Below are 23,574 nucleotides of genomic sequence, written 5' to 3' on the forward strand. Positions count from 1 at the left end.
TTATTAGTTTAACTATTTTTTTAAATATATATATGAAATAAATTATTAAAAATGATTGAATTTGTAGATTTTAATATATTTATATTGTATTGATTATTTGGGTTCTGTAAAGGCTTTCAAAGACAAACCTTAAGGACCAAAATATAAATAATAAAGAAAAAAGTAAATTATATGTTAATTTGAGTATTTCGATTGTTATATAATTAATTATTAACAAATTTAAAGTTTTATGATAATAATAAAACAATAAAAGTACGAAACATAAATTTTGATCGGTATAAAAAGTGATCGAACTAATATAAAGGGGAATTACATAGAAAATATAATTGAATTATAACATTAATTATTTGATTTCATGACGAAATAAACGTATTTAATATATTTTAATTCAAAAGAAACACGAAATTACACACTAAATAATAATTTAAAACGATCAAAATGTTTTGATGGTAATTTAAATAGACATTCCGTATAAAGATAAATTAATTTTATTAACATTTGGATCCACAACATATGTTACGGCTTGGAAAACCTGCACGTGGACGATAATCATATTTATCATCTATAATGCGTTGTGCTAAGTTTAGGATTTTTGTATATTCATGATCTCTTTGTCTTTTATTGTCGGCAAACTCGGTAGAATTGTCATTATCATAGATCTACGAAAAAAAATGGATAAATATATAAAATATCTCAATATTTTGTATGTGAATATCATATAATATATGACTTATAGAGAAAGTAAATTTTGATAAATGGTAAAATAAGAAAAAATGATTATGGTATTATTTTTTGAGATTTCTTACAGCGTTGATATAAGTAACATAAACTTTATCATCAAAACGGCCACCTTTTTTAATTACAAATCCGGCTAGATTATCACGCAATTTGACTAATGCTTCCTCGGGATTAATATCAAATTCGATAGGTTTTTGTTTTTTGTAAACGTTTTCCAATTTAGTTTTTTTATTGATTTCACCGTCATACTTTAGAGCTCTTGAAGGAGCTAAAATTGAAGTTATTGTTGGAAACTACAAAATTAATGAATAAAAAATATATGTATTGTGTAAATTAATGTATAATAATATGAATAATAGAATTTTTAGAAAAATAATGGAAAAAATGTGCTTACAGGACGTCTTGAGCATAGACTATATATATTTTTGGGGGGTGTATAATTAGGATTTGGGTTATGTTTTTCAAATACGACCAGATTTTTGCAGTATAAACGAGCTACTTTTGCTAAAAAATGATCATTATGGAGATATAAATGAAATATTATGATTATAAGAAAATATTAATGAAAATAATGGATAAAGAATAGTAAAATTTAAAGATACGTAAATAGTGATAAGGACATATTAAATTTATTGATTATTTTTTATGTACCATTAATAATTTTCTTATCTGGTTTTTTTTCATATTTGAAATCCCAGTAATGCCTTACTACATGAACGTACTAATGAAAAAAAAATATATGGATAAATATAATAATGATTATTTAATTTTAAGTTATTTTTATATGTTAAAAATTGCTTGTTATTTGATACTTTAGAGGCAGATGGGATGGTAAAATCAAGTCTTCCAATGTCCATATTTCCAATTTTCTTATTATATATTATGTGTTCACTTTTTGTAGAATCGGTCGAGTAATCGTGTACATCAACCCGAGAAAGTTCTTCTAAAAGATCTAAAGATTGGCCCACATACTTTAATGCTGCTAAAGCTTCTACTTTGTCTTCACTTATCTCATTTTCGTATTGTTCAAATCTTTCATTGGAAATATTATTAGTGAAAGTGAGATAATTTTTAATGGGTAAAAAAAAAAGAAAAAAATGAATTTATAAAATGGTAATATGAATATTTAATAATTATAAAGTCATGGGTTTCACGAGTATGCATATTTATATTATATGTATATATTTTTTCATTTTTTCATACATTGGTGTTGGATCATTGATGATGGGGGAGTCTTCCTCACAATTTTGTTCATCAGTTTCGCTTGCAAATGCTACATTTTGCATATATCCTGCGATACCTAAAAGTGCTAAAGCAACCTTAATATATATTTTATTCATTTTTGTATTTGATAAGTAAAATATTAATTAAAAAATGTAAAAAGACGTTATATAAGTATATTTAAAATAGAAGGGAAAGAATATGCGAAAATTTTATAAAAAATTAATAAATATTTAAAAATAAAAAAACAAATTTATTATAATTATTTAAACGGGAAATTTTTTATTTAAATGAACTCATTGCAAGAGAAGAAAAATAATGTCACAAATTATAGAGTACCACAAATATTATTATTTTAATTTGTCTAGTATTATAATAATATTTAAAAATACAGATTTAATTATATATAATATATTTTGTTGCTACGGGTTATGGACGTATCCATTTTTTTATAGTTTCTATCCAAAAATCTATATAATATATATATATAGGACTTTGCATGCCCTTACTTACATGCATCTTGAAAAAAAAACATATGCTTACATACCTGAATTATTTAATGAAAACAGGCAATTTAAAATATAAAGAGGGGAACAATATAAAAAGTAAATATTCGTTTTAATCTAATTTTTACAATATATGATTTGGAATAACTATGATTATATATATATGCGTAATGGATAATAAACGGTTATATCGGATAGATATAATAGTAATTGTATAAAATATATAGTTATTGTTTTGTTATTTTTTGCCTTTATTTGAGTATACATATTTTTTATATTTTCATGTATTAATGAATTTAATTTATCTGAAATTATATATATTATTTATATATGGTTGCAACAATTACAACTACAATAACAATATTTGAATTCATCATAACAACAGTATATTAAATTTTCTGTTATGGTTAATCACAGATTTTGCAATTTTATTTTTTAATTTTAATCTGAATACAATTGTCCAAATATTAATAAAATATAAAACAATACAAAATGTAAAAAATATATAAAATAAAATTAATTAAAAATGCAGTAAAAATTAAATAAAATTGTAAAAATAAAATTAAATAAGAATGCAGTAAAAATTAAATAAAATTGTAAAAATAAAATTAATTAAGAATACAGTAAAAATTAAATAAAATTGTAAAAATAAAATTAATTAAGAATACATTAAAAATTACATAAAATTGTAAAAATAAAATATAGAGTATTTATATACGAATTTTTTTTTTTTTAATTATATATTTTTTAATGTTAAGGTGTTCGAAATAAGGGTTTTTTGTATTATGTACATTGGGGTTAGGATTCAGGAATATACTTACATTTGATTTTTTATAATATTTATTAGTCTATTTAATTTATTTAATATATACAATAAATTATTAAACGAACAAACACATATATTACAACTTCTGTATTTTGGTCGCTAAATGTGCATAGTTCTGCAATACATAAAGGGGTGTATAAGCTTTAATATGAAATGGACCCAACCAACAATACATATTCATAAATTACAACACTTACATTTGAGTGTTATAAATTAAATATTAAGTATGTTGAAGTATAATCTCGATATTTTGTATTTGATGTTAATTTTGAGTTTTCCATATATATTGAGTCGTGATATTATATATTATAACAGTCTATTATATAAGAAATGTTAATAACCACATTTAAAATTATATTAACACATATATATATAACATAAATTATGTTTATTAGACGAATTTTTGTATTTAACAAAATGTCTTATTTGGATGATACAACATTTGTGGTTTAATATTGTTTATGAACTTACAAAAATATAATAAGATTCGTTTAAAATAGTTGTTTATAATATAGGTCATATGCATTAATACTGAATTTTTTATGATTAATTAAGCATACTACAATATATAATAGGCAATAATAAATATAGATATATAAAATATCGATAGAGATTCGATAAGACAACGATATATATAAAATATGTTTTATGCATCTAACATTTTTAATAATACATAAAATATAATATATTTAATTTTTTATAAAAAATATGTTGTTACACATCATATTGTATTTTTATGTTAAAGTATTAATTCATATTAATAGAAACAGTTTATACGTTTTTATTGATTTACTTGCCATAATAGTATAAAATTATATTATCGATATTAATCTTGATAGTTTATATATATTATAAAATGCATTATATTATAAAATAATTAAAATGTAGATATATGAGTATAATAATAAAATGGCAAATATATTTTGTTCTTAGTATATTTTATAATAATTCACAAAATCTACATTTAAATTAATATTAGTATTCTAATATATATAAGCACGAAGAATAAACTATTGCATCAATAACTAGGTACTGGAACATTTTTAAATTATGGAAATATCATATATCTATTATATAAAACTACATTTATATAGCTTACATATTCTAACAAATTTACTTGAATTTTATAATATCCTTTGTTATTATACATATATAGATTAGCAAATATGTATTCTAAATATTTCGTTTTACAGAGAATCATATATATGCATAAAAATTTTTTATTTTAAAATAATGAAATAATGATACTTTCTAACATAGATACATAAGTATTTTTTTTATTGATTGAATGATAAATCAGTAACATATAAGAGTGCATTATAAAGGTATAATTGTTATATATTTTGTCAAATATACAATTTGGAATATACGGATTTAAATTTTAAAAAATGGGATTGATGAAGAAAGAGTTAAAGACTCCATTATATTAAATGTCTTTATTATTCCATATTGTCACGTATTATATTATCAGTTCTTAGTGAATTGCAACTTTTTAAATTTAAAATAGCATTATTTTATCTTAGGATTTTTAATAAATTACTTGGGTCATATACATTGATAGCTATAGAAGTAAAATATATAAGATAAATGAGCAATGGATAACATTTAGCGAATATTATATTTATAAAAAGAGCAAATATATTTTATTTTGTCCTCTTAAAGTTTAATATAACAACCTAATTATACATATTTTTTTATCATGCTTTAAAATTTACATCAATATTTATTTTGTATTATATGTTTAATATTTACTATGTATTATTTTAAAAATAATATATATTTAAAGACTTATTTAAGTTTATAAATAGCTCAATAGTATGGGTTCAGTGCTAATTGTTATTTTAAACCGTAGAAAAGATGCTCAAAATATATTATAAGATAACCCAATATGTTATATTTCTAAATTGAAGTATATAGGATTAAAAATAAAGTTATTGAACACATTAAAATTGGTTATTAATTTATCTAGATTAAATAAAAATAATATAAATTTATGTAATTTGAATAGAAAATGGGCCATGTAACTTAATTTAAAAATACTATAATTTTAGAAAAATCTATATTATAAGAAACAGATATATAAAACTGTAATATATCTTATTAAATAACTATTTATATACTTTAAGGATTATAGTAATAATACCATTTTTGTATAAATGTATCATATATACATATGGCAAAAGTATATTAAGCAACTCTCCATTTAAGGTAATTTATATAATTGTCATAAAATAAGTATAGCATGTTTAACGAAATATAATTGGTATGCAAAGAGCTTAAATAGATACAACAAATATTTACGTAATATATATAAATATTATTATCCCTCATAATCTTCAAATTATGGGACAGCCATCTTATAGTATTGAGGAAGTGGTATACAATTTTTTAAATAAAATATTATCTTCGCATGTGTTTTATATGTTATATCATCCATAAATTATATTAATTTTCATTTGATTAGCATTTATATTAATACGTTTTTTTTTTAATTCATAAAATATATTTGTAGTATAAAGAAATTGTTGCGATCAATGGCTATTTTACTGAGAATGATAATGGTCAATTAACAGTTAATAATGCACACAAATTAATCGACGATTATTGTCATTCCTGGTGTGTCTCAGAAAATGGCGAATGTCATGATTATTTTCAATTGGCTAGTTGTAGCGTTTTTTATTTGCTAAATAATTTAAAGGACAAATTTGATTCAAAATATGATAAACTTGCCGAATACGCTATTTTATGGTTAAGTTATAAACTAAATCAAAATAAAAAATATAGTACCATCGAATTAAATGATTTTTATACTAATTATATAGAAAAAAATGATAATTATAATAATAAAATAAATGATGATGATGATAATATGACTTATAAGGAAATTATAAATAAAAATAATGATTTGATGGATAATAATGAAATATCTAAATTTAATGGTCCATTTAGTATATTATGTATATTGTATAATGAAATTAACAAAACCAATTGGAATTGCAATAAATGTTCGAAAGATGCTAATGAATTTGTTCAAAAATATAAAGAACTTAATGAAAATTCTAATATTAACGGAAATCCTTCATACAGCAAATTATTGTCTACATTATCAAATGATTATGATAATTTAAAAAAAAAATGTACTGATTTTCCACCTCTTACAGAATTAACCCCTAAAAAAAGTTCTACACAAAATCCTGTAGTAAATACTGTAGACAGTCCTGGAAAAGGTGCTGAAAAAGTATTGGGGGATACTCCTGAAGTTACATCATCAAGTTCGTCGATATTAAACACAGTAATTCCAGGTTTATCGATATTTGCAATACCAGTTTTCTTGGGAGTTGCTTATAAGGTAAATAATAATGAATTAAAAACTATAATATTTAAATTATATTTTTGTGATCCCTTATATGCGTTTATCAAAAAATATATAATAATTTTCCCATTTTTATATTAGTATTCATTATTTGGAATTAATAAACTATTCCAAAGACAATATATAAAAAAAAAATTAAAAAAAATAAAGAATAAAATGAAATTTAATATATGATTCGAAGATTAACGATTATTCCAGGAACAATAATAATGATTGATATATGTTAAGAATATGTCTATTTGGAAACAAGTCATTTTTGACGATATTTTTAACGATAATTTTTGGGTTTATATGAATAATTGAATATTATAATCAATAAAATATAAAGCTATATGTATATATTATTGTATTTTACATTATTTTTGCATATTTTTTGTATAATTTTTATATGATTTTATGTAGTGGGTCAAGGTTAAGGTTGTGTTTATGAAACCCACATATGGGTTAAGGTTAAGTACTACATTACATTTTATTTGTATAATTTTGAATGATTTGACAATATTTATTAGTTTAACGAATTGTTTTAAATATATATAAGACAAATTATAACAATTTAATTTCGTCTTAATATAACTTAATGATAATTGTGTTTAACTATGGATTTTTTGTTAATTTGGGGTTAATTGTGTTATGGGGTAATCGATCAAATGTCGGAATCGATACAGAAAAATAAATTCAAAGTATCGATTTGATTTTATAAAATAACGTCGATTTAAATACTTTAATATTTATTATGAGAAATTGTGGGGAAATGGGATTAATTAATGTAGAAAATATTATACAGACCGATCCCGTACATTTATTAATTTATTTTTTTTGTTGATTATTTTTGTTTATAAAAGAAAAGACATTATTTATATGATAAATTTAATAAGTTTTATTTTCGTATTTAAAAAACAATATAAAATTCAAACAATAATAAATAAGGCATATTGCATTTATTAGTATAAATAATTCGGGTTTTAGTATATGGGGGCCATATTAAGGCTCATTCACCTATTTTTATAAAAAAAATACAAAATATTATTAAATGATATTAAAAATTTGAGAAGTATAACAATAAAAACGCATTTAGATGCAAATAATAATTTTTGATAATTTTTTTTCATATGTTCGCATCTAATATTTTATTCCATAATTAATATATATTAATTTGCAGTAAACATACAAAAATAAAAAATATAAATTTATAAAGTACCAAACATGTTATTAAATGAACCTTTAAATTAAACTAAAGACTTATTTTATAAAAATATGCAAAAAATATTTTAGGTTAAATTTTTACATAAATGCAGTTTTATAATTAAAATAATGTATTATATACGAAAATGGGATTGTATTTGAAAAAAACATAAATATAAAAATTTTAGCAGTTGCATATTACATCTTTGTTGATAGCAGTTATTATATATTTATATAATTCTGTATGTATATAAATTAGTGGAATAATTTATTTATGTTTTAAATATTAAAAATAATTTTGTTATAATTGCAGGATCATAAATTTGTGGATGATTTAAAATAGCAGAAACATATATTTCCATAATAGCATATAACTTGTTTATATAAATTAAAATGAAACAATTTGTAATATTAAATAATAGCATTATTGTTTTACAATAATAATATATAAAAAGGAAACTAAAAAGAATAAATCATATATATTATTTAAAGCGTATGATTCGAAAACATTTATTATTAATAAAAAAATGAATAAAAGGATATTTAGTTTAGTTTGTATCATCTTGTATGTCCTTTTGACTGTATCAACACATTGCTCGGAACAGAAAGTAAGTTGTCAAAACAAAATATAAACTAGTATATAGAAAATTATATAATAGTGTTTATTTACATGTTGTTTCATATATATTAATATATATATTATTATATTTATTTCTAGCATGATCAATCTAAGACACCTGGCTTAAGAAGTAGAATCATTCGTGCTATCAAGAAAATAAACGGAAGTAACAAAAAAAAAGTTATAAAATATCAACGAGAAACCCAATCAAATAATAACAATAACACGTATAGTTATGATCGTGTTATTTTAAAAGATGACGATTATGATGAATGTGATAAATTTTGTTGTTGCTGTTTTTTTTGGGAATGATGAACTATATGAATAGGCTCTCCATTTCTATATTTATGTGTTAATATTTTAAGTTTATAATTGATTACATAAATGTCAAAATAAATACAATTTATTTATTATAAATTGTTAATATAAAACCTATATATTTATTTACATGGAAAACATTTTGGTTTATTTACATTATTGTATATAATTCGTGAAAATATTCCGAAAAATAATTAATAATTGAAATACGATTGATTCATTTGATAGAATCATAGTATTTATTATTTGTATCCGTATAACTATATATTATATACATATTTATAAAATACATATTTGTGCATTTTAATGTATATTATGTCTTATAACTTATATTTGTGTTTGTTTTATTTTATATATTTTTAATTTAATACATATTCACATATATAATTTATTTTTATTTTATATTTGTCAAAAACTCATTTATCATTATTTCCATCCATGTATATTACATATTAATGGATATTAAATATGCTCATGTTTAGTTAATATTTATAATAATTTAAAATAAACTTTATTTAAGCACACTTATTAATAAAATTATAAACAATATTGGGGGGTAGGACTCAGGAAATATAGTTACGTTTGGGGGAATCCATATTTGGGGGTAAGGTTTTGGACTATGGGTTACAGCTTTGTTTTATGGAACCTATGCTTTGAATTAAAACCATATTTTAATTAGTTTATTTATAATTTGACCATATTTATTTGTCTATAAATCCTGATTAAATATATATGTCATCCCGTATGTTTAATCTCGGGATGGTGGGTAAATATACAACCAAAAGTTGCATACTCGTTAATATGAAAGGGGTCGAATAATATATTTTACATAAGTTACAATACCTTCATCGAATTCGATTGTATATATTACATGTGGCAATATTATAACTTCACATTTTATAATTTATTTCTAATTTTGTCTAACTATATATAAGAACCCTTATTATATATTATATAAGGCGTGTTAACCCATAGCTATGTTGAACCATGAGTAACACAGTATGTTTCTTTATTTGTATCACTATTATTTTGATTTAAATTATATTATACCAAATAAACTGTAATAATCAAACTCATTTGGAACATTTATCTGCATTATAATATACCTTCAGGTTAATATGCATATGTTTAATATTATTTAAACATAATACTAATATATAATAGGTAATCATAAAATATGGATTCATTAAATATCGATCGAGATTCGACAACGCAACATTATCTATAAAAGGCATTTTATGCATCTAACATTTTTAATAATACAATAAAATTATATTATAGATATATGTATAATATTTTATTAAATTTTAACGATATATAATATTTTCGCTTTATCTGATTTCTTTACATTTTATTAAAATTAATTAGTATGAATATTAGTTGCTTTATAAGCTTTAATTTATTTATCATAAAGCCATAATAATAGGTTAATCATTATTAATTTTTAAATTTTATAGTTTTGAGGTGTAAATATATTATATTTAAAATAGTTAAAAAATAAAATATTAATAAAATTTCATATAATAATTTGTTCTAATAATTTTTATAATAATTAAAAAAATTAGGTATATAGAAATAGGGTTATTATTATATGCTTATACATATAAGATAGTAAATATTCTACAAATAATATTGAAATATGATTTTATTGTAAAAAATTCATATAATTAAATATTAATTTTATCGAAAAAACACATAATAATTAATTTTATTTGAACAATAATATTTATACTAGGCTATTATATATGCAGAAACTTATAAATTTATATTTTAAATATAGTGCTATTACGAAATAATATATGCCATAAAATGTTGCACTTTAAAACAATGAAGCAAGGAAAATTAGTAATTGGTTTAAAGTATTTCTCTTGAGTGCATTAATTATCTCATTGTAGTGTACAGTGATATATCAGTAACAATAATAATATAAGATTAATATATTATTAAATATGAACAAATATAATATTTTATTTGATACGCTATATGGATATAAATTCATTATATATATTATTAATCGGATGATAGAATTAAAATGGTATGCATACAGGATCAAATGAAGCATTATAGCATTTATTTAAGCCTTAATGTGGTAATATTAGAATTAGCACGACAAAAAAAACAATATTAATTAAAGTAACAATTATATATTTTTCACTAAAAATACATTTATCCTATTATAGAAATAAATAAAATTTCATTACAAATTATGCAATGCAAAATATATGTTTAGATTATAAGTATAAATGTGTACTTAAAATGGTAGCTCATATTATATTGATTCTCAAATTAATTAATTATTCTAACCAAAGTATTTATAGAATTTTTAAATAAAAATTAATATATTAAATTATATTTATTTTCTTTATTGTTTAAAATACATTTATTAATCATTTATATATTAAATAGATAATAAGAATGAAAAGAATAATATACATTTTATATATAATAACTATTACCCCCAAACTAATTTATATTCAGGATTCATTTTAATTGTAATAGCTCAATTACCATAATTTGTAGATTATACTTTTTTAATTTAAAAACATACATAATTTATGTACTCAAAATTATTCATTTATTAAATTTATATATAAAGAAATGTTAGTACATAAGCAAAGTTATTACATATTCTAAAGTGAATTATTAATTAAGATAATTAAACGTATTATATTTATTTATTTAGAAAAAAGAATAATATTAAATTTAAACACAAATAGTGTTTTATATTTGTTAGAAATTATATAAAAAAGTGTAATATTTCACGTTGAACAATAGCATATATCAATACATGCCATTCAAATAATGAGATACAAATACATTTTTAACAATTATAGTAATAACATATTTTTAATTCTTTATATATTTATAATAATATAAAATTGGTTATGTTTTTACTATAAATCAAGAAAATGCATAGTTATCTAATGTAAGAACGTATAATGATTAGAAAATATGTTTTATTTAAACTTATTAAAATGTTACACAAAATTATACAATGAAGGTATTCCAAATATTATTAAGAATAGCGATATTTCGCATATGATAAAAATGTTTCGAACAAATCACAAAATAAGGATACTTATCTAAATTGTAGTAAAAGTGAATATATGTTTTATTTTATTATATGTTGTATATTAATTTAAAATTAATATTATTATTGAGAAAAATGCTAAAATGTGTTTAACTATTTAAAATTTCACATATAAAGACAAATAATTGCATAAATTTTTTGGTGTAGTATATAAGTTTTATGTAAAAACAATATGATGTCAATTTACAGTTTAAAAACAAAATTTCATTACAATGAACACTAAAAAAATGGTAAATAACTTTATTTTAAAATAAAACATATCTATCCTTAATTTTATTATGTTTAAATTATATTTAAATAATATTAAATTTTATTTGATAAAATTTGAATTAATGTATATTTTTATAACTATTTCTTAGTGTAAGTTACTTCTCGAAGGTGATAATTATTTTAAAGATGAAAATGTCGATACGCAGAAATTTAACAAAAACGAAAAAATCAAAGGATATTGTAGTAGCAATGGTTGTAAAACAAATGAAGATCGTATTCATGCTGTGGCCAAATATATAATTATGAATTTCAAAATGTTAATAATAAGAAAAACTCAGTATAATAACTATGATGAATATTTATTGATGTGGATAGGTGATAAATTGCTTAAGATACACAAAAAAGGAAAAGGCAAAAATATTAGAAAAGGGTATATGGATGCTTTTACTTTAAAGCAGGCTTATGAAGAGTATTTAGATAAGCATAAAAAAGGCTTGGATTATTGGGATCTTTTAAATATGATGCAGGGTTTGAAAGAAGCTAATCTTAAGTATATGAGCGAATTTTATAAGTTACTTAATCACATATGTAAACTAATTACATATTATGAAACAAAGGGCGTCGAAAGTAGGGAATTTTCTAGAAATTCTATCGGTTGCAGTCGTCAATATAAAATCCTTTATAATAACATTTCTGATTGCCAATCATATCTTGATTTATTGAATAAATTAAAAGGCACATATGATGATTTTAGTTCTGTTATTAAGAAAAATAGTTCGAACATTAATTTAGCAACTAAACTTAAAAAACTTACACTAGAAAATGGAAAAGAGATGGACGCAGTGAGAGGTTTTAAAACATATGACTTCAGTACTGAACAATGTAAATTCCCCATAAAACAAAAAAAAATAGTCTCATCAAAAAAGGCGGAACCATCAGGATTACCACCTTCTTCAAAAGAAGAACCACCGCCACAGCAGCAAAAACAAGATTCACCATCCCCACAAGAACCACAACGAGAAACACAACAATTATCATCAGCAAAACCACCTGAAGATCTACCTACAAAACTGGAATTACCTTCATCTTCACAAGAATCTCAAGAACTAGGAAAAAATAATCAAAATGAACTAACGGATCCAGGCAAAGAAACAGGGGGCTCTAAAAGTGAGACAAAGGGTCCCGAAGTTGAAAAAGGAAATATGAAGGGTAGAGATAAAGAACTCGGCGATCCAAGTGGTGGGAAAGATAGTCAAATAAATGGAGGTGATAGAGCAAATAGTGAATCAGGTGGCGAAGATACTGGAAAAGGTGGACCAGAAGGTGGATCCACTGATAAAATTAGTGAAACAGGAGATCTCGATAATGGAAAAGGTGCTTCAAAAGGTGGAACAGGTGATGTATTAGGTGGTGATCAAAAAAGTCCAGATGGAACAAGTGATCTAGGTAGTGGGGCAGGGGGTACAAGTGGTGGATCAGGTAGTGACACAGATAATCAAGGAGGAGATACAGGTGGCGATAAAGAAAGTCAAAATGGATCAGGAAATTCAGGTAGTGTATCAGGTGGTGCTCCAGGGAGTTCAGGAAGGGAATCAAAAGATAACACACAAACGAAAACAAACCAAGTGGGTGATTCCCCATCGATGCCCCAAATACCAGGATCGGAAAATAAAGGGACTAAACAAGGCGCAGTAAATCAAGATCAAGATTCAAATTCTAAGAAGGGAGTTCCGGGTGGAACAGGAAATCCAGTTAATGTGCCAGATGATGGGCAAGGTAGTGGGCAAGATAATCAAAGAATTACAAGTAGTGAATCAGGAGGTGCAGATGGTGGACCAGATGCTTCTAAAATTGGACAAAAGACTTCAGACAGTGATAAAGGAAATAAAGACGGTGGAGGAAATGGTGGAGCAGGAACTCCAGGTAGTGGAGTTAATGAAGGAGGTAGTGTACAAGGTGATCAAGGAAAATCATCTGATAAAACAGGTCGTGGGTCAGATGGTCATGCAAATAAAGGTAGTCAAGGCGATTCAGAAAATCAAGTAAATACAGGTAATCAAACAAAACAATCCGGGAATTTACCACATGGAAATTCAGCATCTCTGCCATCTGGAACAGATACAACACCAATACCATCACCACCAGTACAACCACCATCAACACCAACACCACCACCATCACCATCAGATTCAACTCCACCATCACCATCCGATTCGCCATCAGATTCACTAAAAGATGCACCAAAAGACTCTCAACCAAATTCATCGCCAACTACATCAATAGATCCAACATCAAAAAACCAACCATCTCCACAATCACAATCTATCACACTGTCCCCCCAACAAGTTGATCAACCTAATCACAAAACAAATGTTCAATTAGTAAAATCGCCAAGTTCTGACCACGTTTTCATAAGACCCTGGAATATAATTCCAACTACGTGGAATGGATCAGAGGATTGTAAACCTAAAATAAAATTTATGAGTACCACATTAGTGTGTTGCACATCTAAACAGTGTAGTTTAACTGGTGTTTCGGTTACACTTATTTTAATACCCATTATTTTATTAATTGCATATAAGGTAAATAATAATATAATTACTAAATACAGCACTTTTAAAGAATTTTTATTATTGTAAAAAAATATATATTCCCCTATATTTTTATTTTAGTGTTTATCGATTGGATCATCAAAAAAATCGGAAAAAAAAAACATGAAGAGAGTTATAAAATTAGTTGATGGAAACAGAAAGACAAAAATAATTATAAGTTCAAATGATAGGATCAAACACCTAAAACCGGTTATAAATTCAGTTGGTGGAAAAAAAAATTCATTATTAAATATATACAAGATTATACAGGGCGATCCTATGCCATTTATTAATTTATTTTTTTTGTTGATTTTTTTTGTCTATAAAAGAAAACGAGACACCATAGAATGATAAATTTAATTAACTTATATTTAAAATCGAATTAAAAAATGTATAAAATTAAAGAATGCTAAATAGTAAATTTGTCTATTAATATAAAGAAGTATTATATATATATATGATACAGATCAAAAGTTTGTTTCTTATTTTATAATAAAACATAAAATAAATTTTTTATATGATGAAATTCTCTATTATAACCGAGTTATAATATTTCTTTGTCTTTAATTATTATTTATAAAAGTCAAAATATTGTATTGTTTCAATATAAAAGGTGTCTTTCCCCCTGCTAAATTAATACGACAAAATAAAGCGTTACTTATTAAGCGTACTTCATTTTTGGTTTCATATAATAATAAATTGGTATTTTTTTCAATATATTGGTTCTATATGGTTATTTTCCGATTTACTATTGTAATTTGATTATTTTTTGGGATTACATTTGTCAATATTAATATTTTATACTATTTACCAGAAATAATAAGCATGATGTTGTATATTCTGAGATATATTATATATTAATGAATTGGGAATTTACTTATTTTTAGTTAATATTTATAATTGTTTTAAATAAACTTAAATTAAACACATTTGTTAATAAAATTATAAGCTGCATCGAGGGGTTAGGCTCAGGTATAGAATTGTGTTTTGAATTAGAATTCGTCGTATACTATAATTTAATTTTTTATAATTTGATAATATTTTTTGTCTGTAACTGTTTATTAAATATGCGTACCGTCCATATATGTTTAATCTCGAAATGAATCCCAAATATGCAACGAAAAAAGGAACATAGGTATTAATATGAAAGGGTCGCATAACAAATTCTCCATATGTTATAATACTTTCATCGAATTCGTTCGTATATATTAAATTCGGTAAAATTATATCTCCACATTTTATATTTATTGGGGATTTTTGGCTAACTATATATAAGAATCCTTATTATATAAGGGATAGTAGCCCATATCTATATTGAATTATGAATAACACAATGTTTCTTTATTCGATGAAACATATTATTTGTGGCATTATTATTATGATTTAAATTATATTATACCAACTGAACTGTAATAATAAAACTATATATGTAGCAATATATTATAATAAGCCTTATTTTGAATATTCGTCTATATTACAACATATATTCAGATTAACATATGAGTTTTTAACATTAATTATACAAATTATCCAATATGGAATTAAAATATAGTGTTATTACGAAATAATATATACGTTCTAAAATGTTATATTTTAAAACAATGAAACAATGAAAATTAGTAATTGGTTTAAAGTAATTCTCCTGAGTGCATTAATTATCCCATTGTAGTGTACAGTGGTATACCAATAATAATAATGGATTAGTATGTTGCTAAATAAGAAAATTATATTATATTTATTCGATATACTATATGGATATAAATTCATTATATATATTCTTAAAGGTATACTAAAATTAAAATAGTATGCATAAAACATCAAATGAAATATTATAACAATTTTTAAGCAAGTTTTAATGTGGCAATATTAGAATCAACAGAACCAAGCAATATAACATTAATTTTATTAATAATTTTAAAGTTTCCATTAAAAATGCAAATATTAAATAAATAAATTTATATTATAAAATATATAATACATAATATATGTTTAGGTTATAAGTGTAAATGTGTACTTAAAATGGTAATCCGTGTTATATTGGATCCACAATTAATTCATTATTCCAACCAAAACATGAATACAATTTAAAAATTAATATATTTAAATTATATTTATTTGCTTTAATATTTAAAAAATATTTTTTAATTATTTATATGCTAAATAAATAAGGATGAAAAGAATAATATGCACTTCATATATACTAACTAGGATCCTAAAACTAATTTATATTCATGATTCATTTTAATTGTAGTAGCTCAATTAATTTAATGTGTATATTACACATTTTTAATTTTCCAAATTAGATAAGATGTGCACTTGAAACTATTCATTATTATATTTATATATAAAGAAATGTTAGCACATAAGCAAAGTTATTACATATTATAGCGTATAATAATTAGAGAATGTGTTTTATTTAAAGATATTGAAATGTCAAACAAAATTATACAAGGAAGATGATCGAATATTATTAAGAATAGCGATATTTCACATATGATAAAAATGTTTCAAAAAAATCGCAAAATAAGCATACTTACCTGAATTGCAACAAAAGTTAATATAAGTTTTATTTAATTATATTATTGTATATTATTTTAAACTATTATTATTAAGAAAAATGCTAATAGTGTGTTTAACTATTGGAAATTTCACATATAAAGACAAATAATTGCATAAATTTTTTGGTGTAGTATATAAGTTTTATGTAAAAATAATATGATTCAATCTACAGTTTAAAAACAAAATTCCATTACAATGGACAAACACAAACTAATGGTAAATAATTTTATTTTAAAATAAAACATATTTATCCTTAATTTTATTATGTTTAATTTATATTTAAATAATATTAAATTTATTTGAATACATTTTGAATTAATGCATATTTTTATAATTATTTCTTAGTGTGAATTTATTATTAAAGGTGATAGTTATTTTAAAGGTAAAAATGTCGATACGACGAAAATTAACAAAGAAATATCCATCAAAAGTTATTGTAGTAACGATGATTGTAAAACAAATGAAGAACGTATTAATGCTTTGTCCGTATATATATATATGGAATTCAAAAATTTATTAAAAGGTGATGATTATAATAAGTATGATGAATGTTTATTGATGTGGATAAGTAATATATTATTTAAGATACACGACAAAAGCAAAGACAAAAAGACTCAAAAAGGCTATGTCGATCCTATTACTTTAAAAAGTGCTTATGAAAAGTATTTAGAGAAACATAAAGTAAAAGGGGATTATTGGGTTCTTTTTGATCATATAAAGGGTTTGAAAAATGCTAATCTTAGGTATATGGCCGAATTTTATATGTTACTTAATAGAATATGTAAAACAATTGTAGATTATAAAAATAACGGTGCTGGAAGTAATAAACTTTATAATTATTCTAAAAAATGCCTTGATCAATATATAAACCTTTATTTAAATACTTCTGGATGCAAATCATATCTTCATTTATTGAAAAAATTAAAAGGTATATATGATGATTTTAGAGTTTCTGCTATTGAGGAAAATCCTTCAAACAATAATTTAGCAACTAATCTTAAAAAACTTATAACACTAGATGGATTAGAGATAAACGGGACGAAAGGCTTTATATCATATGAATTCCCTAAAAAAAAATGTAATTCCCTCGATAAAAAAGCGGCCTCAGTACAATTACAATCTTCTTCAAAAGAAGAATCACCGCTACCACAAGAGCCAGAAAAAAAAGAATCAGCACCACAATCATCAGAGTTACAACAAATACCAACAGCATTGCCATCCCCACCGCAGGCGCAAAAACAAGATTCAGCATCTACACCACCATCCCCTGAACAACCAAAAGATCAATTGAGTGAGCAAAAAGATTCAGATGGCTCAGGTAATAACCGAGATGGGACGGATAGTGATCAAGTAGAAGATGGAACTCAAAGTACGGCAGGGGACCCTTTTAATACTGGACCATTAATTTTTGAAATCGTATCAAAAGGTATGGAACAATTAAATAATGCTCGCGAGTTTGTTGGTAAAAAAAAGGAACAACTTACAAAGGTCACGGATACTATTAATAGTTTATATAATACGTCTGTATCTAATATAAAAAACAATTTCTACAAATTTCCTGAATTTTTTAATAATTTTATTAACAATCTAAGTATTGATTCTAAACAAGTAGAAAACCCTCCTGATTCAGATGATAAAGAATCTGATTCAGGCGGAGGAGGGGATGGCCCATCACAACCCCAAAAAAATTCAAAACAAACTTCATCAGAAACTTCACCAAGTTCTACAGAACAAACTCAAGAACCACGAGAGTCTCAGGACTCATCTGAAAACCACTATTCTGATCAAAACGGTCACGAATCTGAAAAACCGGTGGAAGGCCCAGTGATTAAACCAGAAGATCCTGAATTTGGAGTAAAAGGAAATGGAACAATAGGAATAGGTGATATATTTATATTCAAAGAATTCAAAAAAATTGGAATTCCAATTATAGTTATTATAATATCCATTACTTTAGCTATTATGTACAAGGTAAATAAAAGAAAATTATGAAATGTACGATTTTTAAAATATTTCCTCACTGTAAAATATTATTCATTTTTTATAATTTTATGTTAGTTTTTGGTATTTGAACGTAGAAAGAAATTAAAAAGAAAAAAAATGAAAAAAGTTACAAATTTGTTTGGTGTAAATAAAACGACATGAACAGTTATAAACTTAAGTGATAGAAGAAAGAAGATGCAAATAATTATAAAATCATATAGTCGAAAAAAACAGACTAAAAAATTTATAAATTCCGTCTATGGGGAAAAAGTCCATTATTAAATATATACAAACTTATACAGGCAGATCCTATGCCATTTATTAATTTATTTTTTTTGTTAATTTTTTTGTCTATAAAAGAAAATCCGATTTTTTGGAATTATAAATTTAATTAATAACTTTTATTTTGGAGTTCAGATTCTATGAAACCGATTTAAAAACTTTATGTAAGTATTAAAAATGATAAATATGTAAATTTGTTTATTACTATTATTATATGTAGATAAAATCATAATTATAATTTAAAAAATATTTATATAATTATAATTCGAAAAATATATTATAATATGTATAAATGTGATGTTGTTATAATGGTTATTCAATTTCAGTTATAAATTTATTTATATAATTATAGGAATGAAAACATTATTAAAATAATGAATGAATAAAAAATATATTTTTTATAAAATTACTTATTATTTAAAAAATTAATAATAATATCTGGAAAAAATATAAACAATGACACTATAAATTCTTGTCATAGTGCATATAATTGTTTTTTATATATATTAAGTAAAAATCAATATAAAAATATAATGGCACTTTCTAACATAAATGAATGTTTGTTTTATTGATTGAATAATAAATCAACAGCATATAATAGTGCATTACAAATGTACCAATGTTACTTATATTGTTAATGGTAATTTTTGGGACACACGGCTTTATATTTTAAAAAAATGAACACATAAAAAAAAAGTTAAAGACCAAATTAATTTTAAATATCTGTTTATTATTCCATATTAGCATGTGTTATATTATCTGTTCTTAGTGAATTGCAACTTTTTAAATTTAAAATAGCATGTTTTATCTTAGGGTTTTTAATAAATTACTTGGATCATATACATTGATAACTATAGAAAAAAAATATATATGATAAACATGAATAATTATGAGCATTTAACGAATATTTATTTAAATTTATGCATTAAAAGATCAAATATATTTTATTTTGTCCTCTAAAGCGCAATATAACAATCTAATTACACATTTTTTTTATTATGCTTTAAAATTTACATCAATACTTATTTCTGTTATGTGTTTAATATTTACTATGTATTATTTTAAAGATAATATGTATTTAAAGAATTATTTGAGCTTATAAATAGCTCAATTGTATGGGTTCAGTGCTAATTGCTGTTTAAACCCTAGAAAAGATGCTCAAAATATATTATAAGATAACCCAATAAAATATATTTCTAAATTGAAGTATATAGGATTAAAAGTAAAGTTATTGAACATATTAAAATCGGCCATGAATTTATCTATATTAAATAAAAATAATATAAATTTATACAACTTGAATAGAAAATGGAGCATGTAACTTAATTTAAAAATACTATAATTTTAGAAAAATCTATATTATAAGAAACAACTATATAAAACTGTAATATATCGTATTAAATAACTATTTTTATATTATTAAGGATTATAATAATAATAGCATTTTTTGTATAAATGGATCATATATACATATGGCAAAAATATATTAAGCAACTTTCCATTTAAGGTAATTTAGATAATTGCCATAAAATAAGTATAGCATGTATAACGAAATGTAATTGCTATGAAAAGAACTTAAATAGATACAACAAATAATTACATAATATATATAAATATTATTATCCCTCATAATCCCCAAATTATGGCAGAGTCAAGTGATAATCTTAAGGATGTGGTATACAATTTTTTAAATAAAATATTTTCTTCATATATGTTTTATATGTTGTATCGCTCATAAATTATATTAATTTTCATTTGATTAGTATTTATATTAATACGTTTTTTTGTTTAATTCATAAAATATATTTGTAGTATAAAGATATTTTTACGATAAATGACTATTTTTATGTGACGGATAAAGGTCATTTTAGAGTTGATACAAAATACGTAGAATTAATCGACGAATATTGTCATTACGAGAATAATTCAGGAAATTACAAATGTGATGATTATTTTCTATGGGCTAGCTGTAGTTTTATTTATTTGCTAAAAAATTTTAAGAAGTATGGTTTAGAATATGATAAATTTGCCGAATACGCTATTTTATGGTTAAGTTATAAACTAAATACAGTGCAAGATAAATGTGATATGAATTTAAATAATTTTTATACTAATCATATAGAAAAAAATGAGTATTATAATAATATAATAAAAGATGATGATACTACGACTTATATGAAAATTATAGATAAAATAAAAGATTTGATGGATATTAAAGAAATATCTAAATTTAATGATCCATTTAGTATATTATTTTATTTGTATAATGCATTTCATGATGAACATGTGAATTGCACAAACCTTTCGAAAAAAGCTAATCAATTTGCTCAATATTTTGAAACAGTCAATAATGATTCTAATAATATAAAAGACAGTCCATTTAGTCAAATATTGTCTACATTATCAAATGATTATAACAATTTAAAAAATAATTATGGTAATAGTAAATGCCCCGATTTTAAATCACGTCCAGAATTAACCCCCAAAAAAATTCCTGTAAGAAATTCTGGAATAGATTCTGGACAAACATTGGGACAGACTCCTGAAGGTACATCATCAAGTCCATCGATATTAAACACAGTAATTCCAGGTTTATCAACATTTTTTGTAATACCAGTTTTCTTGGGAGTTGCTTATAAGGTAAATAATAAGGAATTAAAAACTATAATATTTAAATTATATTTTTGTGATCCCTTATATGCGTTTATCAAAAAATATATAATAATTTTCCCATTTTTATATTAGTATTCATTATTTGGAATTGATAAACTATTTCAAAGACAATATATAAAAAAAAAATTAAAAAAAATAAAGAAAAAAATGAAACATAATATATGATTCGAAGAGTAGTGATAATTCCAGAAATCGTAATAATGATTGATATATGTTAAGAATATGTCTATTTGGAAACAAGTCATTTTTGACGATATTTTTGGATCATAATTTTTGTGTCTATAAGAATAATTAAATAATATAATTAATAAAATATAAAATTAATATGCATATTATTGCATTTTTGTATTGTTTTTGTATAATTTGTATATGATTTTGTGTAGTGGGTCAGGGTTAAGATAGTGTTTGTGGAACCCATAAATGGGTTAAGGTTAAGTACCACAATACATTTTATTTGTATAATTTTTAATAATTTGACAATATTTATTAGTTTAACAAATTGTTTTATATATATATATAAGACAAATTATAACAATTGAATTTCATATTAATATAACTTAATGGTAAATGAGGTGAATTATGTATTTATTGTTAATTTGTGGTTAATGGTTTATGGGGCAATCGATAAAATGTCGGAATCGATATAGACAAATGATTTCAGAGCATCGATTTGATTTTATAAAATAACGTCGATTTAAATACTTTAATATTTATTATGAGAAATTGTGGGGAAAATGGAAGTAAAGAATAAACATAAAAACATTTGTAAATTTAGTTGATAAGGAAATGGAATTAATTAATATAGAGAATGCTATTCAGTCGACCCCGTCCATTTATTAATTTATTTTTTTAATTATAAAAGGGAAAACATTATTTATATGATAAATTTGGGGATATACGGCTTTATATTTTAAAAAACTGGATCGATCGAAAAGGGTTAAAAATTCAAAACATGTTAAATATCTTTTTATTATTCTATATTAGCACGTGTTATATTATCAGTTCTTAGTAAATTGCAACTTTTTAAATTTAAAATAACATTATTTTATCTTAAGATTTTTAATAAATTATTTGGGTCATATACATTGATTGGTATAATAATAAAATATATAAGATAAATAAGCAATGCATAACATTTAGCGAATATTATATACATAAAAAGAGCAAATATACTTTATTTTGTCCTCTCACAGCACAATATAACAATCTAATTACACATATTTTTTTATCATGCTTTAAAATTTGCATCAATAGTTATTTGTGTTATATGTTTAATATTTACTAAGTATTATTTTAAAAATAATCTTCATTCAAGGACTTATTTAACCTTATAAATAGCTCATAAATATGGGTTCAGTGCTAATTGTTGTTTTAAACCGTAGAAAGATGCTTAAAATATATT

General features: G+C 22.7%; 6 protein-coding genes across 6 annotated transcripts; 5 read left to right on the forward strand and 1 right to left on the reverse strand.

Annotated features, from left to right (window-relative positions):
• Window positions 1–491: 491 nt before the first annotated feature.
• PVVCY_0402080 (fam-a protein) lies at window positions 492–2,078 on the reverse strand (the record flags this gene model as incomplete). The annotated part of the gene is made up of 6 exons (XM_037634987.1): window positions 492–659; window positions 807–1,031; window positions 1,133–1,242; window positions 1,390–1,459; window positions 1,551–1,770; window positions 1,942–2,078. 6 exons carry the CDS (start codon window positions 2,076–2,078, stop codon window positions 492–494), a joined length of 930 nt encoding a protein of 309 aa, XP_037490175.1.
• A 3,556-nt stretch (window positions 2,079–5,634) lies between these two features.
• On the forward strand, window positions 5,635–6,745 carry PVVCY_0402090 (CIR protein PIR protein; the record flags this gene model as incomplete). Its single annotated transcript, XM_037634988.1, has 2 exons — window positions 5,635–5,667; window positions 5,804–6,745. 2 exons carry the CDS (start codon window positions 5,635–5,637, stop codon window positions 6,743–6,745), a joined length of 975 nt encoding a protein of 324 aa, XP_037490176.1.
• Window positions 6,746–8,373: 1,628 nt separating this feature from the next.
• On the forward strand, window positions 8,374–8,777 carry PVVCY_0402100 (fam-c protein; the record flags this gene model as incomplete). The annotated part of the gene is made up of 2 exons (XM_037634989.1): window positions 8,374–8,454; window positions 8,565–8,777. 2 exons carry the CDS (start codon window positions 8,374–8,376, stop codon window positions 8,775–8,777), a joined length of 294 nt encoding a protein of 97 aa, XP_037490177.1.
• A 3,309-nt stretch (window positions 8,778–12,086) lies between these two features.
• Window positions 12,087–15,026, forward strand: PVVCY_0402110 (CIR protein PIR protein; the record flags this gene model as incomplete). Its single annotated transcript, XM_037634990.1, has 3 exons — window positions 12,087–12,104; window positions 12,234–14,666; window positions 14,757–15,026. 3 exons carry the CDS (start codon window positions 12,087–12,089, stop codon window positions 15,024–15,026), a joined length of 2,721 nt encoding a protein of 906 aa, XP_037490178.1.
• A 2,403-nt stretch (window positions 15,027–17,429) lies between these two features.
• On the forward strand, window positions 17,430–19,379 carry PVVCY_0402120 (CIR protein PIR protein; the record flags this gene model as incomplete). The annotated part of the gene is made up of 3 exons (XM_037634991.1): window positions 17,430–17,450; window positions 17,580–19,205; window positions 19,293–19,379. The coding sequence occupies 3 exons, from the start codon at window positions 17,430–17,432 to the stop codon at window positions 19,377–19,379; spliced, it is 1,734 nt and encodes a 577-aa protein (XP_037490179.1).
• Window positions 19,380–21,141: 1,762 nt separating this feature from the next.
• On the forward strand, window positions 21,142–22,337 carry PVVCY_0402130 (PIR protein CIR protein; the record flags this gene model as incomplete). The annotated part of the gene is made up of 3 exons (XM_037634992.1): window positions 21,142–21,174; window positions 21,312–22,139; window positions 22,245–22,337. The coding sequence occupies 3 exons, from the start codon at window positions 21,142–21,144 to the stop codon at window positions 22,335–22,337; spliced, it is 954 nt and encodes a 317-aa protein (XP_037490180.1).
• Between the last annotated feature and the right edge of the window lie 1,237 nt (window positions 22,338–23,574).

Source organism: Plasmodium vinckei (assembly GCF_900681995.1).
Source record: "Plasmodium vinckei vinckei genome assembly, chromosome: PVVCY_04".
Lineage (NCBI taxonomy): Eukaryota > Apicomplexa > Aconoidasida > Haemosporida > Plasmodiidae > Plasmodium > Plasmodium vinckei.